The following is a 16,417-nucleotide window of genomic DNA, read 5'->3' as shown; positions in this document are numbered from 1 at the left end:
AGCAGCCCTCACTTCACTGGCCATGGGGAGTGTGGCTGCTCAGCCAACCCAGTGGCATCAATGTCCTCTCTAAACCCATGCCCGAGGTGGAGAGGGGAGGAGCCTGCGTGGAGCCATCAGGACTCATCACCCCCGCCTGCATTGCTGGCGGGCTGCCAGCTCCTCTATTCTGGAGGGCACAAAGCCCTGCTGGGCAAACGCCCTCCCATGAGAGGAGGGGAAGGTAGTGAAGAGGGCATGACTGGGCCCACCTCACTGCCCCTCAGCCAGCAGCTCCAGCCTGCTCCTGTTGCTCCGCGCCCCCATCTGGGTGCAGGGGCTCTGCTGCGGATTCCTAGATGTTAAGGCCAGAAGGACACAGCAGGAGCTAAGGCTGCCCAACACCCCCATCACAAACCCGTGTGTTTCCAGAGAAGGCTCGGAACAGTGTGCAGGAAACAAGGCTTGGGCACACAGTGAGGAGAAAACCAAGCGCTGGCTGGCTGCTCCTTCTGTGAGCAGTGCCCACAGTGGGCACTGCAGGGCCAGGGGCTCTGGAAACCTGCTCTGCGATGGTGTCGTTAACGACTCTAGCGAAGGCCCCTGTGTCAGGGCTGGATGAGGGTCGCACGGGCAGCCTGAATTCTGGCATTTCTGAGTTTTGCAGCCCTAACATTTGTTTAGCAGAGTCTCCTTGTGTGTCATTTCTGTATGAAAGGGGCCTGTACTGGGGTGGCTTATTCCCCTTTCCATACAGGGTCACCTATGCCACAATAAAGAACCTTTACACCCCTGCCACCCCAGGGTTTGCAGCACTTTTACTAGGCCAGGCGAGCTCCTCCACAGGCCACCAAGAGTTCAGGGGTCCCCTACTGTACTGCCAAAGCAACATGTGTGCAGGAGACTGGGCACTCTGGGCTCCCTGCCACAGACGTGTTGTACTCCCTTTCCCCTAACCTCAGTGGGTGGGGTAATGCCATGCAGAGCCACAAGAGGGCATCAGACACTGTGACTTGGCCAAGGCCCAGGCAGCAGTGCCTTGGTCTGTTGTGGAAGCTCTGGACTAGGGTTTCCACTCCCTAGGCTGGGTTGGGAACAGCCCAGAGAGAACAGGCCCATTGCATAGTGAGTAGATCCTGATGTTCAGTGCAGAAATTCCCCTCCTCCACACCTGCTGTCAGGCCTGGCATTGAAGAGCTGCTGAGATGCTGTGGGGGGCCGCTGGCCCCACTTGCTGCTACACAGACTGGCCCTGGGGGGTGTTAGCACAGGCTCTGCGCTCAGCTCACTGACAGGCAGGGTCTTCCCCGGCCTAGAGAGCGGCATGTGCCACCTGGGCCCTCTACAGAATCCCCCAAACCATCCCTGGCCCAGGGCGCCACACTCATCTGCCACACCCTCTCCCCAGCAGGCCTACCTGTGGGAGCATCACCAGCGCCTGCAGCACTCGCTCCTCAAGCGGCAGCCACCAGCCGACTCCCTGATGGTCCCTGTCACACATGGAGGGCACCGACCTCTCTCCAGGGCCCAGTCATCTCCTGCCACTGCTACCATCGCCCTTCCTGCCCAGGACGCACCCACCAAGACACTCTCCCTGCCGGTGCAAGAGCCACCAATCAAACCGCACTTCACAACAGGTAATGTGGGCTGCCTCCAGCAGGGAGCGCTCCAGGAGGGCTGCAGGTATGTCACGGATCCACAGGATCGGTGCTATGGCCCTAGCTTTGGAACTGTTTCTAGGAGGAACCCCTTCAGTGCCAGACTCCCTACGGGTCTTGCTCTTCCTCCAGCGCAAGCTACGCGTCTTCACTGCCTCCTTAGAATGGACGTTTGGGCCTGCAACACTCTTGCTTCACACTGTGAGCTCCGTTCAGTGAGTACAACTGAGACAGATCCTGACGGAGACTTGTGCACTCGTTAGGGCCTAATGCACCTCACACCATTAGCAGTGACACTCAGACAGCATTGTCAAAGTGGGAAGGTTTATTTATTAACTGGAACACAGCACAGGAAGTCCTTAGGGTAACATAGAAAAGTGAAGGGTAAAGCATGGTCCATTCTGATTAGCCCAGAGCCCAGCCAAGCTGTAGTGAACCCGTTGGTTCAAGCTCTGTCTGTCCCACCATCTGACCTCTTTTGTCCGACTCCAGGTGAGAGCCCTGACTCCTTCCAGCAGCCAGCTCTTATCCCCTACTCCATACACTGCTAGTTCTTTGATCTCATGCTGGGGAAATGCTGCTCAGCTTCCTGCAGAGAGGTGGGGCAATCTGCGGTTGTTGGTTGTCAGGTGGCAATGTCCTGGTGACAAGATTTGCCATTGTCTTCTTGGTTGCTCCATTGATATGGGGCCTAAGGCCCAGACAGCTAGAGGACACTCACATCTTTGTCCCTTTGCCTGTGCTGAGAGCAAACAGTTCTTTTCCACCCCACTGGGTAACAATGCAGCATATAGGGGAAACTGAGGCACACAGGATTCAAAAGTATCACATCTTCCCACTTCCTCACATGACAATTAACCCCACAGCAGCAGATGACGTACAAGGTGAACTGAGGCGCAGAGAGGGAGGGGATTTACCCAAGGTCACATGAAGGTCAAAGTCAGGACTAAAATCCAGGAGTCCTGACTCCCATTCCCCTGCTCTAAGCACCACACCACTCAGCCTCACTGCACCAGGCATACTCTGTCCCTAGGAAAGCCGGATAAACCCTGCATGTCTCTGCCCACACAGTGCCAGCCCTAAACTGCCCTGACGGCAACAGAGCCTGGGGAGCTGGCCCGTGCCAGGCCAGTCTCCTGCTGTGTTTATCGCCCCCTCTCTAAAAGTTTACATAGGCTGGGGGTGGCAGGTGTAGCTTGTGTCCATGGGAAGACACTGTCCTTACTGCGCGGCCACCTCCCCCAGCCTGCCAGGGGTGGGTCTCTTGGCATTTTTCCCTCTCAGTATGTTCCTGAGCCCCAGGGTGGGAGAGGAGGCAAGCAGACACTGGAGGAACTGGTGGGGCTCAAAGGAGCATGGGGCCACAACGCCTTTCAGAGCCCAAGCTCTTGCAAGGGAGCGTGAAGAGCCAGGACTGAGCCCTCAGGATCCCAGCCTGCCCAGCCTGGCGTCCCCATTGTGTCATTCACCCCCTGGGTGTGTCCAGCCCATGCCCTCCAGCAAAGAGGCCCAGTGCCTCACCCGATGGCCAGCTGGGATGCTGCCGTACCCATGCAGCTGGGCTGGAGTGCAAGGACCAGGGTCTCCTCCGCTCCTGGCCTGAGTCAGGAGTAGGATTCGGCTCAGGCCTCCTGGGATGGGGAGGTGTCCAGGGAGACTCTGGTCTGAGGGCCATGCCGTAACAGCAGAGACTGAGGTGGCTGTAGGGTCTCAGCCTCGCCCCCAGCCCAGCCTTTGAAGAGGGACTGGGCTCTGGGCCATCAGGGGTCAGCTTCCAGACAAGGCTTAGAGCCAGCTTCCAGGGCTGGGGGGGTGAGTGCCCTTGGGGGTTAGGAGGTGAGTGCCCCTAGGGCTGGGGGGGTGGAGTGCCCCCTTGGGGTTGCAGAGGGGGGTGAGTGCCCCCGTGAGGTTGGGGGCATGGAGTGCTCCTGGGGGGGGGAAGGGTGGAGTGCCCCCATGCGGTTGCAGGGGGTGAGTGCTCCATGGGGTTGGGGGGGTGAGTTCCCCCATGGAGCTGGGGGGGGGGTTGAGTGCCCCCATGGGGTTGGAGGGTTAGCGCCCGTGGGGCTTAAGGGGGTGAGTGCCCCTGTGGGGTGGGCGGAGGGGTAGGAGTGATGGTGTACAGTGGCGTGTGCTGTATTCACTGATTTTCGGAGGTATAAGGACACCAGTGCCCAGCCGCTTGGCTCATGTCGATACTGACCCCATCGCTGGTCCGTCCCACCCAGATCTCCCGGGGCAGAGAGATCTAGAGTCAGCCCCCTGCCCCTTGCTGCGAAGGGCTCTGGGCTGGGCTCCCTGCTTGGGCCGGAGTGTGGGAAGAGATGTCTCTGGGACCCAGCCAAATAGGGCTGCCCCGGGATTGCCCCCTCCACATGACAGCAGACAGGGCAGTGTGAGGTGCCGGGGAGACAGCCTGCACCTAGGAGGCAGGCGTGTCTTAGGGGAGCTCAATGCAGGGCCCCGTGCAGCAACCCAGTCGGCCATGGACTTCCATTCAGACACGGCTAAGAGGGAGCCTGTGCAGGTGGTAAGGTGCCCAAGAGAGAGCAGCAGCCTGGGCTGTGAGCACAGCAGCATTGTGAAGCTGAGCCCGGCACTGCACCGAACCCTGACACTGGGTGATGGAGGTTGCAGCAGGCGGGTGTCCCCTAACACCTCCACCTGCTGTTGTGTTTCAGGGCTCGTGTATGACTCCGTGATGCTCAAACACCAGTGCTCCTGCGGGGACAACAGCAACCATCCCGAGCATGCTGGGAGAATTCAGAGTATCTGGTCCCGCCTGCAGGAGCGGGGTCTGCGCAGCCAGTGCGAGGTAAGTGAGAGAGCGCGGGCTGAGCTTGTCCTGCCAAAGCCAAGGGAGGCCTCAGAGAGGATGGGCAGCTACATCAGGAAGGCCCAGGTGGCCTCTGTGCAGAGGCGGGGACTCTGGGTCTGCCCCAGAGGAGCCAAGACTCACAACAAGCATGAGTTCTGCCAGCCTTTGAAAGAGGAAATTGCAGGGGGGTTCACTCATTTCTGGTGAGAAAAGCAAAAAATACTTGGATCAAGTTCTCCAAGCGTAGGTCAGTGCCCACTGATATCCAGGAGAAGCGCATGGGTGCTTCCCAATTACGCACGCTGCCACAGAGCTCCTAGCTCTGCTTGTCTTCTCTGGCTCCTGGCCCTGTTCCATCCCTCAGGCCCTGCTGACCCTCCTCCTTCCCCACGCTTTGCACAGCTGGGACCTAGCGGAGAGCACGGACATTATGTATCATCCCAGGTATCTGTGTTAGCCCCTGCTGAAGTGGTTCCCCCATCTCAGACCCTGCAAACTCAGGCCTTGTCTGTGTACATCCTTGTCTATATTAGAAAGCTTGCAGCAGGTCTGATCTGCACTACATGGTTAGGTCAACGTAAGCTGCCTGGCATCAACCTAGCTGTGGACGAGTTTTCACTTAAATTTGGCTCCTGCCAATGAGTGCCCCTCTTCCCCAGTTTAGTAACACCGCCTCCCCGAGCGATGCAGCCACAGTCAGTGTCGTTAGGTCCATGAAGGGTTGGTGCACACACTGCATTGCTTATGTCGACAGTTACTGGCTCCAGGAGCTGTCCCACAATGCCCCACGCTGACAGTGCAGTGGATACAAGTGCTCCTGGGGAGGACGTGCACCCAAGGAGCCACGCCATTTAATAGCTGCGGTGGCTGTATGCCAACGTAAGCTAAGTCGATATAATTCTGTAGTGTAGATGTGGCCTTAGTCTCACTAGATTGGGGTTTGCCTACACAGGAGAGTGTTAACCTGGTGTCCCAGGGGGTGTCCATCCCTAGCTCCCAGCACAGCTAAATCATGTGTGCTCTCCCAGTGCCAGCCCCAGCTGGATTCCAGTTTACACGGGGTGCTTTCAGTTTGGTTTGAAAACGCATCTAAAGTCACATAAGCTAAACTGCCAAAGGCCCCTCTTGGAAGGAGAGCGCCTCTGCTAGGAGAATGACAGTGCTGGACTTTCTCACCTGCCTTGGACTGTTCTGGGGATGAGCCTTTGGTCTAGTTACACTGGGGTGAATGGCTGGGGTTGACGCGCTTAGCCCAAGTGAAGGCCTGCTCTGCACATGTCCTGATGGAGCCGTGGGGGGGAGGGGTTACTGCAGAAATTCTGTGGATCCAGCCCCAGTGTGGACACGGTTATACGGGGGTAAAGGTGCCCTCTCGCCACCCGATCTGGGCTCACTGGACCCAGGTGAGCAGTGGACCTGCCAATGCACCATAGAATATCAGGGTTGGAAGGGACCTCAGGAGGTCATCTAGTCCAACCCCCTGCTCAAAGCAGGGGCAGTCCCCTATTTTTGCCCCAGATCCCTATATGGCCCCCTCAAGGATTGAACTCATAACCGTGGGTTTAGCAGACCAATGCTCAAACCACTGAGCTATCCTTCCCCAGCAGCTCCCTAGGTCTCCTCACTCCTCACTTAACTACAGTTAAGCGCTACAGCCTTTGCGTGTAAACAAGGCCTCAATCCCGCTCAAGCCAATTCAGCTCAGAGCAGCAAGGCCAGGTCCTCACCCAGTTAACTAACATCAGTTTTGAACTGGTGCAACTGCTGTGCAGACACGGCCTTGCAATTGGTTTGAAAGAAAGCTGAGACCCTGAAGACCAAGCAAGTCCTTGAGAGAGGGGCTGGCACACTGAGCCCCGAGGGACTCCCAGCCCCCCAACAGATCCACCCCCAGGCCTCCCTTCCTGGTGCTTAGATGCTGGTTCCAGCCTGCCGCTCTCATTCAGGCCCGTTGTTTCTCCAGCTGAGGGCAGGGACTGGGATTTCTGCCGGCGGTGGCACGTGGGCACACACGGGAGTAATGCCCAACCCTGCCTCCTGTTCTTCCCTCCCGATGCTGCTAACTTGCCCTGCTCCCACTTGTTGCCAGTGTCTGCGGGGGCGCAAGGCAACCCTGGAGGAGCTGCAGTCAGTGCACACTGAGCGCCACGTCTTCCTCTATGGCACCAACCCCCTCAATCGCCTCAAACTGGACAACGGGAAACTGGCAGGTAGGAGACAGGGCCACCCCTCCCCACATAGAGGCCAGCAAGCTGCCTCCTGGGGGCACTGGGGGCCCCACTACCCCATCACACGTAGCCATCTGGGGGCTGTCCCTGGGTCACACGCTCCGGGCATTGGGCAACTTTCGCCCCATCCTCTCCATTTCTGCGCACTGGAGTCTAGCCCTCCCCCACGAGCACCGATCCATAGGGCCCCCTAATGTGCTCTGCTCACTGTTTAGGGGCTAAGGGCCAGGACACAGAAGGAGCTGTTGGGAGTTAGGCGCATTGGAAAACCTGGACCCAAGTGCATCTGCACTAGCTGAGCAGGTTGGCTTCCTAGGCTGCAGGGAGAATGTGGGCCCCAGAGCACAACAGAGCTGGTTCTCTGCTGCCTTGCACTTTGGCATCGCACTGGGTAAATGCCACCCCAGGTGCAGAATTGGAGGTAGAATGTGCGGTGGACATGGCCAGGCTAAGCCCAGAGCCCTGGGTGAAGACTCCATCACCCTGCGTGCCATGGCACTAACCCCAGGGAGGTGGGGTGCTGGCTCTAGTTCATCGCCATGCCCCCACTGCAGGCAGATTGGGGCTGCTCACCCCAAGCCAAGAGGATGTGGGATTGCAGCTGGGCCAGGACAATGCTCCTAAACTCAGCTACTCTCGCCTGGCGGTGCAGATGGAACAGGCTCCTGAGGTCCCTGGCAGGAACCCTTCAAAGGAGAGGGCTGGGGAGTAGCCTGATTGGGGTGCCCTGACTCCTGGGCAGGGGTAGGAGCAATACCCATGGGGTGCTGCCCCCATGACGCTGCTAGACACATGCAGCTGTGACAGCTGGCCCCAATCCTGCCACCAACCTCCTCTACCCCAGCTCTACCACACCGTCCCACTCCTGTACTCTGCACTGCACTCAGCTCTACCACACCGTCCCACTCCTGTACTCTGCACTGCACTCAGCACCCTGCATCTTCACTCTCCAGCACACACCCCTGCACCTGCCCCGGTGCCTGCTGCTGCGGGCTTAGTCCAGCCCTGGCCATGCACCTCTGCCAGATGCTGAAAGGCAAAGCCGAACTCTCGCCAAGCAGCCAGGCCAGGTGCCTCCTGCCCCCCATATCCCTCTCCTCCCAGGTGTCTCCTGTCCTCACACTCCAGGAATCTCCTACCCTCTTGCCTCCCAACCCCCAGATGCCTCCTGCCACTCACCCCCAGGTACCTTTTGCCCCCCAACCCCTAGCTGCTCCTGCTGCCTGTCTGTCAACCTACAGTGGCCCCCATGCCCTCCCACCCTGGTCCCTGACTGCCTCTCTCTCTTGCAGGGATCCTGTCGCAGAGGATGTTCGTCATGCTGCCCTGTGGGGGGGTGGGGGTAAGTGTCAGGCTCTGCCTTGGGGGGTTTGGGGGGGAAGACTTGCGGTGAGTGGCTCAAGTGCTAGGCCCCTTGCCCAGGCTGGGCAGAGCAGGAACCCCCCTTCCCAAGGCGGAGACAGGCCTCGGCTCAGTAACACTGGGGCTTAGTAACACAGCTCCCCTGCCCTCGCCCTTTGCGGGGGAGCACGGCCTAGCCAAGTACGCTGGCCCCAGGACTATGTAGCATCTGAGGAAGCCATGGATTCTCTGGGCATGGAATAGCTCAAGGTCAGCTCCAGGTGATGGGATCCCAGGATCAGAGCGACCCCCCCTGTCGGCTGTTCAGTGCCCCATAACATGGCTGGGAGGGCTCAACCAGGCCCTGGCAGCCTGGGGCCCCGATTACCAAAAGCATTTGGCTCACAGAGGCCTGGGGTGGGGGTGGGGATAGTTCGGGGATGGTCCCAGCCCAAGCAGGTCAGGGGAGCAGGGTGGGCCCTGAGTGGGGCAAGGTCAGAGGGGCAGAGCAGTATCACTGGGGGAGAGCAAACCAGCCGTCCACCTTGCCCGATGCTCCAGACACCCCTGCTGCCTCTCTCCTTTCGCAGCTTGCTGCCCTGGTTTCTGTCCATTCACTGCACTCTCCTCTCCTCTCCTCTCCTCTCTCTGTCTCTCTGTCTTTCAGGAAGTGTCTCACTCTCTCCTCGCCTTCCCACTCCCTGCTCTGGCTCTCCTCCTCCCCTGCCCTTGCTGCTGGGCCACTGGCTCCCTCCGTCCCATCTGCTCTCTCTCTCCTTCTCAGCCTCCCCTCCTCCCCTCTTGCCCATCCCGTCCCCCAGAGCAGGAGAGCCAAGGCTCCTCGGCTGGACGCTGCCCCCTGTCTGTGAGCAGAGTGGGCATTTGAGCCGCACACATGGACTTGATCAGAAGAGACTCTGAGGTTTCCGCTCTGGCTCGGCCCATGACGTGATCCTGATCAAACCAAGATGTTTGTTTAAACAGTAAAATAAAATAAAGAAGGTAAAATGCATTTTCTCCATCCCTGCCCCAGCCTCAGGCGCAGGGGAGCCGCGCTGTGTAGAGCCCGCAGTGGACTCCCCCCCGCCTCTGGCCCTGCTCAGCTAAGAACTGGGCCATGCAGGGAGCTAGCCATCTGGATAGCTGGCCCAGCCTGGGGACTCGAAGTGCAGAGGCCTGTCCGACTGGCTTGGGAAGTGGAGTTTGGGGGTTTGGTCACTTTCGGCCTCCCTCCAAGGACTGAGTTTCAGCTGTTGGCACCAAGCAGCCAGCCAGTGTGCTGCTGCCAGAGCCAGCCCACATTTCATGCTTTGGTCCCTCTGTAGAGACTCCCCCGTGCCCAGCTCCGGGAGGGGCGGCCTGCCCCACTCACTGCTTTCCTGTCCACTTGTTTCCAGGTGGATAGCGACACTATCTGGAACGAGCTGCACTCCTCCAACGCCGCCCGCTGGGCCGCTGGTAGCGTCACTGACCTGGCCTTCAAAGTGGCCACGAGGGAGCTCAAGGTACGAGGAGGCCAGGAATGAGTACTGGCATCGTGCCAATGTCTGGGGTGGGGATCCCTGGCCATTCCCTTGACTGATGGGGACTCATGGGGGTGTTTACAACCTCCTGTGTGGGTCTTGTCGATGGCTCCAGGCCCTGGCATGTGCCCATTAGAGTCTGGGACCCTGTACAGCAGGCCCCAGGACACTTCCCTCTGTAACCTGGAGGTACCTGGACTTCATGTGGGTGGGGCAATGGGGAGCGCTGGCATGACTGGTTAGAGGGCTCGTTCAGGCAGCCAGCTCAGAAGCAGAGGCAGCAGGGCCTGGTGCCCCTTGGAAATTACCTTTGCCCTTTGGCTCAAGCTAAGAGAGATGCTAATTCAGCATGGGAATGAATGGCAGCCTTCCCTGCCCAGTGCCAGTGCCAAGGGCCCAGCTGGGAGGGGGCCACTGACAGCAGGATCTGATGCGAGAGTGCAGGGGCAGGTTTCACACCCCTGAGTGCCATGACCGGAGCCACCTGGGGGTCTAATGGCTGCGTGCTCCATGCAGGGGCCCCAGGGCTGAGAAAGAGTCTCCTGGGGCCATGGAGCCAGGCAGGCCCAGGCACTTCTGTGAGGGTGAGAGGGACACCTCGGGGTCCTCCAGACTGCGTTGGGGTTGGACAAAGCACCCCCTGACACCCTCAGGGCAAGCCTGGCCTGTGCACTGGGGGTGGGGTTGCGGGGGGGAAGGAGGAAGGAAGGGGTGGACAATAACGGCCCCACAATCACATCTTTGTCTTACCCCCAGAACGGTTTTGCTGTGGTGCGACCCCCAGGACACCATGCGGACCCTTCCACAGCCATGTAAGAGCCATCATCTGCCTCCTGACCCTGTCTGCTTCCTGCCCGAGGAATCTGGGCCAGGCCAGCTCACTGCCAGGCTCCTCTCACCAGGAGTAGGCTGGAAATGACACGGATCCCATGTGTTGTAGTAGCTAGTCATACAGGGCAGGAGCAGCTCAGGCTGGGAGTCCCTGCTGAGCTACCAGCCTCCAACCTTGGCTCCCCACTGTGTAGAGTGGGACTGACAAGCAGTGTCTGGGCAGGCAAGAGAGGAGAACTCACCCCATGGAGGCAGTGAGGGGAGGGGAAAAGCAACCCCACCGAGAGGTCAGTGGTTGGAGGGAGGAGAGGGGAGAACCAGGGCTGGCTCCAGGCACCAGCGTTCCAAGCAGGTCCATGGGGCGGCAGGTAGTTAGAAAGGGGCGGCAGTTCCTCCAGCCGCGACGGCAAATCGGCAGCAGCTTCTCCCCTTTTCCTGCTGCGGTGGCAAATCAGCAGCAGCTTCTTCCTTTTGCCGTCCGTGGCAGCAGTTTTTTTCACTGCTTGGGGCGGCAAAAACTGTAGAGCCGGCCCTGGGGAGAACCCACCCGTCCCAGAGGGCAGTGGGTGGAGAGGGGAGAACCCACCCCATCCAGAGGGTGGGAGAGAGGAGAACCCACCCCTTCTGGAGGGGCAGGAGAACCCACAGGCATGGGTAGGGTAGTGGCTGTCTCGGAGGATGCAGTGGCTGCTTGGGGAGGGTGCCTGGGCACTGACCAGCTCCTGCTCTTCCCTCCTTGCAGGGGTTTCTGCTTTTTCAACTCAGTGGCAATCGCTGCTAAGCAGCTGCAGCAGAAGGGGAAGCTGAGCAAGATCCTCATTGTGGACTGGGTGAGTCTCCTCCAGCCCCACTGGCCCCCTGGCTTCTTCCCACTCTGTCCTCTCCTCAGGCTGGAGCTGTTCTCGATGGTTCCTCCCACTAGCTAGCTTTGGGCAGAGCCCAGTCAGCTGTATGTGATGCAACAAGCCACATGTCCCCAGTAATCTGTATGTACGCGGATAGTACAGCGTTGTCCTATCTTCGAGGCCAGTGGCTTTGCAGATGGGGTTGCGGGTTGGGATTGAGGGGCACTGGCAGAGTTGAGTGGGTGGGTTAGGAGGGGGCTGTGGGTCAGGATTGAGGGGTAGAGCTGTGTGAGTGGGTGTGGCAGGATCCCCAGGGTGCAACCTGGAAATAGAGTACTGCTGTACCCTTTAACTCTCCAGCCTGAGCTGTCTCACACATTGCTTTGCTAGTGGCCAGCAGCAAACCCCTCCAGGTGCTGTTATCACTGAGCATAACAGCATGTGGAGCCCCACACCCAGCTAGATGCATGAATGCTCCCAAAGCCATTCGTGAATTACACAGAGAAAGGCACCAGCCAATTCCCCCCAGATCCCCGGCCTTACACCCCACACCTGTACTGTCCTGCCCTGGTCAGAAGCCTGGCCAGTGTATGTTTATTACCCAGTCCACCCCTCCCTCAATATGCAAAGGACATGCACCAGCCTTTGTAAACTGAACTGGGATTTCTTAAGCACTTCAAGCAAAATACACTGTTTTAGGTGAAGTATAAAACAGTTATATTAACTACAGAATGCTAGGTTTTAAGTGATTATAAGTGGCAGGCATAAAAGGTCAGAGATTGTTACCAAAGAAAATAAAAGATAAGCGTACAGTCTAAATCTGAAACCTTATTACACTAGGCAGTATTTAGATCAAGCAATTTTCTCACCCCACTGGATGTTACAATTTTTAATACACAGGCCTCTCGCTTAAGCCTGAACCAATCTCCTCAGTTGAAGTCTTCGTCTTCTCAGTGTTTTTGATACTTCCAGTGTAAATGGGGGAGGAGAAAGGCCAAAGCATGGTGCTACTGTCTGCTATTTTATGTCCTTAGTCCATATGCCTAGAAGACACTTGGCAGAGGTCTGAGCAGTCCCTTTGTTGCCTGGACTCCTCTGGGCTCCTGGCTCTAGGGCCATCCCGTGGACAGAGGGTGAAGAGCTCACTCACAGCCACTCTCTCTCACATAGGATGTTCACCATGGAAACGGCACCCAGCAAGTGTTCTACAAAGACCCAGACATTCTCTACATTTCATTACATCGCCATGATGACGGCAACTTCTTCCCTGGCAGTGGGGCAGCCGATGAGGTGAGAGCATTAGCCTCTGAGCCCCTCCCAGGTTACCTCAGTTCCGCATCCTCTGGGAGACAAGGGGATGGGGACAGCGTGCGAGGGGCACAGCGTGGGGTGCCCAGGCTGGAGCGTGCCAGGAGCAGAGCTAGCCAGATGCCCTGTTGAATGGATTCACTCTGACCCCTTTTGCACTCCTTTCTCGTGAGCACTTGTGCATCACACATGGCTCACATGGACGACTGCCAAGAGCCAGTGGGGCACTCATGCTCCCGGCCAGGTGGAGCCTGACATGTTTGGGGCAGGTCTGCGCTCTAGAGCCAAGAGCCCACACCTGGAGACGAATGGTGGCAAAAGGGACGTTCAGAGAAAATCTCCAGGAACCATCCCAGCCCTGGCGACCCTGTGTGAGGTCAAGGGGCTGAAGGAGTGGCAGATCCTTAGCTTAACAGAGAGCAGGGAAGAGTCAACCTAGGCCTGGAAACACGCACACAGGGAGGAGATTTCTGAGAGCAGGTTGCTCTTTAATCTTGCAGACAAAGGCTGAACGAAATCCAATGGCTGGAGCTGCAGCCAGGCAAATTAAGTCTGGAAATAGGGTGCGAATGTTTAAGGGGAGAGGGGGCAGTTAGCCCTCAAAACAGCTCCCCTAGGAGTGAGGAGAGTTCTCCATGGCTCGGAGTCTGGCTGTCACTTTCTACAAGTTCCGTTCTAGTTCAACCAGCTGTATTGGGCCAAAGGCAGGACACCCTCGGTGGATCCATGGGCTGGGAACGTGATGCAGGGGCTCAGACCAGATGGTGATGATGGTCCCTTCTGGTCTTAAACTCTAGGAAATTGGGTGTGCACAGGGTGACCACAGCAGGCCCAGGGGAGCTGGGGTTGGTCCTGTGTAGGGCAGGAGGTTGGGGGAGGTTGGAGGGAGTCCCTGGGGTCACCTGGGGAAGGTCTGGTGGAGACAGGGGCAGGGATCGGGGAATTTTGGACAAGAGATGGGCTGAGGGGAAGTTTGGTGAAGTCTTGGGGTAATTGGGGAAGCTTGGGCAGGGCCACAGGACTCCTGTTGGCTGGGGAGGCTGGGTGAGGTCTTAGCAGGGGAGGCTGGCCAGAGTGAGTGAGGATGAGCAGGGTCTGTACTGCTTTGCCTGCTCGAGAGCATCTGCACATCTCTGCTGTCCTTGGCTGATTTCTGCTTAGCTACTTTGGTAAGGAATTCCCCTGGCCACCCCCTCCGCCAGGGCTGGGTGCTCTGCAGAGCTTGCCCAAGGCCATCCTGCCCCCAACCCCCAGGGCTCTGCACAGCTCCCCCAAGGCCGTCCGGCCCCCCAAGGGCTGTGTGCTCTGCAAAGCCCCCAAGGCCGTGCTGCCCCTGACCTTGGGGCCAGGTGCTCTGCACAGCTCCTCCAAGGCTGTGCCGCAGCAGCCCTGCAGTGCCCTCGAGGCGAACCTGGCTCGGGGAGCAGGGCTGAGGAGGGGGAAAGGCAAAACACGGATACCATCCAGTCCTTTGTCCTTTACAATGTACTTTCGAAGGGGCGTTGTGCTAAGCGGTTAGAGGCAGGTCGAGCTCCCGTGTGGCTCCCGGCCCTCGTTCAGGGGGATGGCAGAGCTGCTGAGGACGGTTTATGATGCTTAGCCAGTAGTTGTGGTTACTAAGCACATTATGAGCTACTTTCTCCTCCACGTCTTCCTGCCTATGCCAGGCCCACGGTTTCACGGGGCAGCTGCTGATGGTGCTGGGCACAGGAAATGAGTGTCAGCTCCTCCCTCAAACACGCCCAGCTGTGCAGGACAAGGCCTGGGGGGCTCCCCGTCTGGCCGAGAACACCATTTCAGCAGCAGACTGCACTGAGATCCACCACCGCCACCATGTCCATCAAGCCGCCCCTCACTGCCAGCCTCATCTTGTGCAGCCATCGCACAGGTGCAGAGCAACCCTGACTTGGGCCCCTGGGGCTTCCCCTGCAGGAATCCCACTGGGGATTATTATTTTAGGGATGTCAAGGCCTTGATGCACTGTTCTGACTGCCCAGTCTGAGCTCCAGCACCTCCCAGGCCAGAGGTTCTGCACAATGACTCCTGTCCCCCAGCCCAGTTGACAGGCTGTGAGGGATGGACAAATCCCCCATGCCCCTGGGGAACTGATTCCAAGAGTTAATTCTAAATGTCCCGTTGACAAGCTTCGGCTGGTGGCAGGATTCCTCTCCACTTCCTGTCCCAGACCGTCTCCAAGCACTGCTGAGCCCAGGTAAAGCAGCTGTCAGGACTCACCCTGGCTTGCAGTGGAGAGTGTGCAAAGCACAGGGGGTGACAGGCCATAGGGAAACACCACAGCTCCTTACTGCACGTCAAGGGCTCTGCTTTGACAATTCCTGTGAGGTGGAGCCATTTTCCTGGGCTGGAACCTGAGCCCAGGGACAAGCTGTGGACTATGCGGGTCTCCAGCCTGGCACCGCTGGAGCTTGGCACTGGAGCCGATCCTGGCTGGGAAGTGGGTAGCTAAGAGCTTCCCTGGCGTGGCACGGCGGGCCCTGCCATTGAACACCATGCCCTCTGCTGCAGCACTCTTCCTTTCTGTCTTCCAGGTTGGCTCTGGCGCTGGCGAGGGATTTAATATCAATGTGGCTTGGACTGGTGGGCTCGACCCACCCATGGGGGATCCAGAGTATTTGGCAGCTTTCAGGTAGCCTTCCTTTGGGGGGTTCTGTCCCCAGCCGTGCCCCTCCCTGGCTGTCCCCACCTGCACCCCTCCTCATCTCTACTCCAACGCCTCCCTCCCCTTCTGTCCCCAGCCACACCCCTCCCCGACTGTCCCCAGCCCTCCCCCCGCCCCTTCTGTCCCCAGCCACGTCCCTCCCTGTCTCTACCCCCACGGCCCCCTCCCCTTCTGTCCCAAGCCATGGCCCTCCCATGGCACCCAGTAGCTGACAGCTGGCAGGGGCAGCACTGGCTGCTCCCGCAGGGGATGGTTAGGGACTCCCTTGGGAATCCTGCCTCTTGGGAGGACCCTGGGGGCAGTCCAAATCAGGAAGGTTTGGGTGGCCCTAAACGGGGCAGCCCAAAGCAGGATGGGGGGTTGGAAAGATGCAACCCCATCCATTTGGGAAGATGCACAGATCCCCTGTGTCAGGGGGAGACAACAGGGGACCACCCCTGCTGGAACAGCCCCTCCCGCTCCTGGGTCTCCCTGACCCGGCCCAGGGCGTTAAGGAGCTCTGCTGGCTCAGCTAAGCACCAGCCAGGAGTGGCAGGCGTTGTGTGAGCCAGCCCAGCGCACACAGCCATGGGCTCACAGCCGGGCGTCGTCCCCTCTACTCCCACACCTGTGCTTTGCTTTACTCGAAAGATTCTATAAATAGCTCTCTGTTTACCCAGCAATGTGATCTCCACTCACTCCCCAGCCCCCTGGCCTTGCCAGTGCTGGAGCCAGCCCACCCACGGGCCACTCAACACTTCTGGCCAACGTGCTGTCCACAGACCTGCCTAGGTCCTGCCCTGCTTTGTCCAGGACCTCCTCCTTCCCAGAGCCCTAGGGTAGCCATGCCTCCTATGGCAGCAGGGCTGAAAGGGGAAGAGGGTCTGATCCAGCCCCAGAGTCCTCTCTGAGAGGCTGCATTTCCAGGGAGCCCACGGAATATCCTGCCCTTTGAACCAACAGCCTGGTCATTTCCCTTCTGTTCCCCACCTGCCTGCGGCTGAAGCTGAACCCTGGCTTCTCTTGCTGTCCCCAGGAGCCTGGCCCTAGGCTCCCAGCTGGGATATGCTGGAGAGGGGCCAGCGGACAGACCCAGGGAATCTGGACATGCTGGGGCTGCTCCTTTGAACGGACATTGTCTGTGTCTGCTGTCTAGTGCTCCTGTGGTTTGCTCTCTGTCCCTGGGGATGTGCAGTGTCTGGCTGTGCTGTGCATAGTATATGTCTG

At 58.7% G+C, this 16,417-nt stretch overlaps 1 protein-coding gene across 4 annotated transcripts in view; it reads left to right on the top strand.

Annotated features, from left to right (window-relative positions):
• HDAC7 (histone deacetylase 7) overlaps positions 1 to 16,417 on the top strand; it is a 240,554-nt gene that overhangs the window by 217,757 nt on the left and 6,380 nt on the right. For 3 of the 4 annotated variants that reach the window (XM_073318375.1, XM_078849470.1, XM_078849469.1), the window contains 9 exons: positions 1,388 to 1,616; positions 4,319 to 4,452; positions 6,545 to 6,665; positions 7,976 to 8,025; positions 9,422 to 9,529; positions 10,304 to 10,359; positions 11,121 to 11,208; positions 12,394 to 12,513; positions 15,081 to 15,178. In XM_073318375.1, the coding sequence (XP_073174476.1) occupies positions 1,388 to 1,616; positions 4,319 to 4,452; positions 6,545 to 6,665; positions 7,976 to 8,025; positions 9,422 to 9,529; positions 10,304 to 10,359; positions 11,121 to 11,208; positions 12,394 to 12,513; positions 15,081 to 15,178 (1,004 nt within the window). Of the gene's footprint in view, positions 1 to 1,387; positions 1,617 to 4,318; positions 4,453 to 6,418; positions 6,666 to 7,975; positions 8,026 to 9,421; positions 9,530 to 10,303; positions 10,360 to 11,120; positions 11,209 to 12,393; positions 12,514 to 15,080; positions 15,179 to 16,417 lie in introns of all 4 variants that reach the window. The other variant, XM_073318373.1, reaches the window with a different exon arrangement.

This window comes from Lepidochelys kempii, chromosome 20, assembly GCF_965140285.1.
Source record: "Lepidochelys kempii isolate rLepKem1 chromosome 20, rLepKem1.hap1, whole genome shotgun sequence".
In the NCBI taxonomy this organism is placed as follows: Eukaryota; Metazoa; Chordata; order Testudines; family Cheloniidae; genus Lepidochelys; species Lepidochelys kempii.
This window is presented reverse-complemented; position numbering and strand designations above follow the sequence as displayed.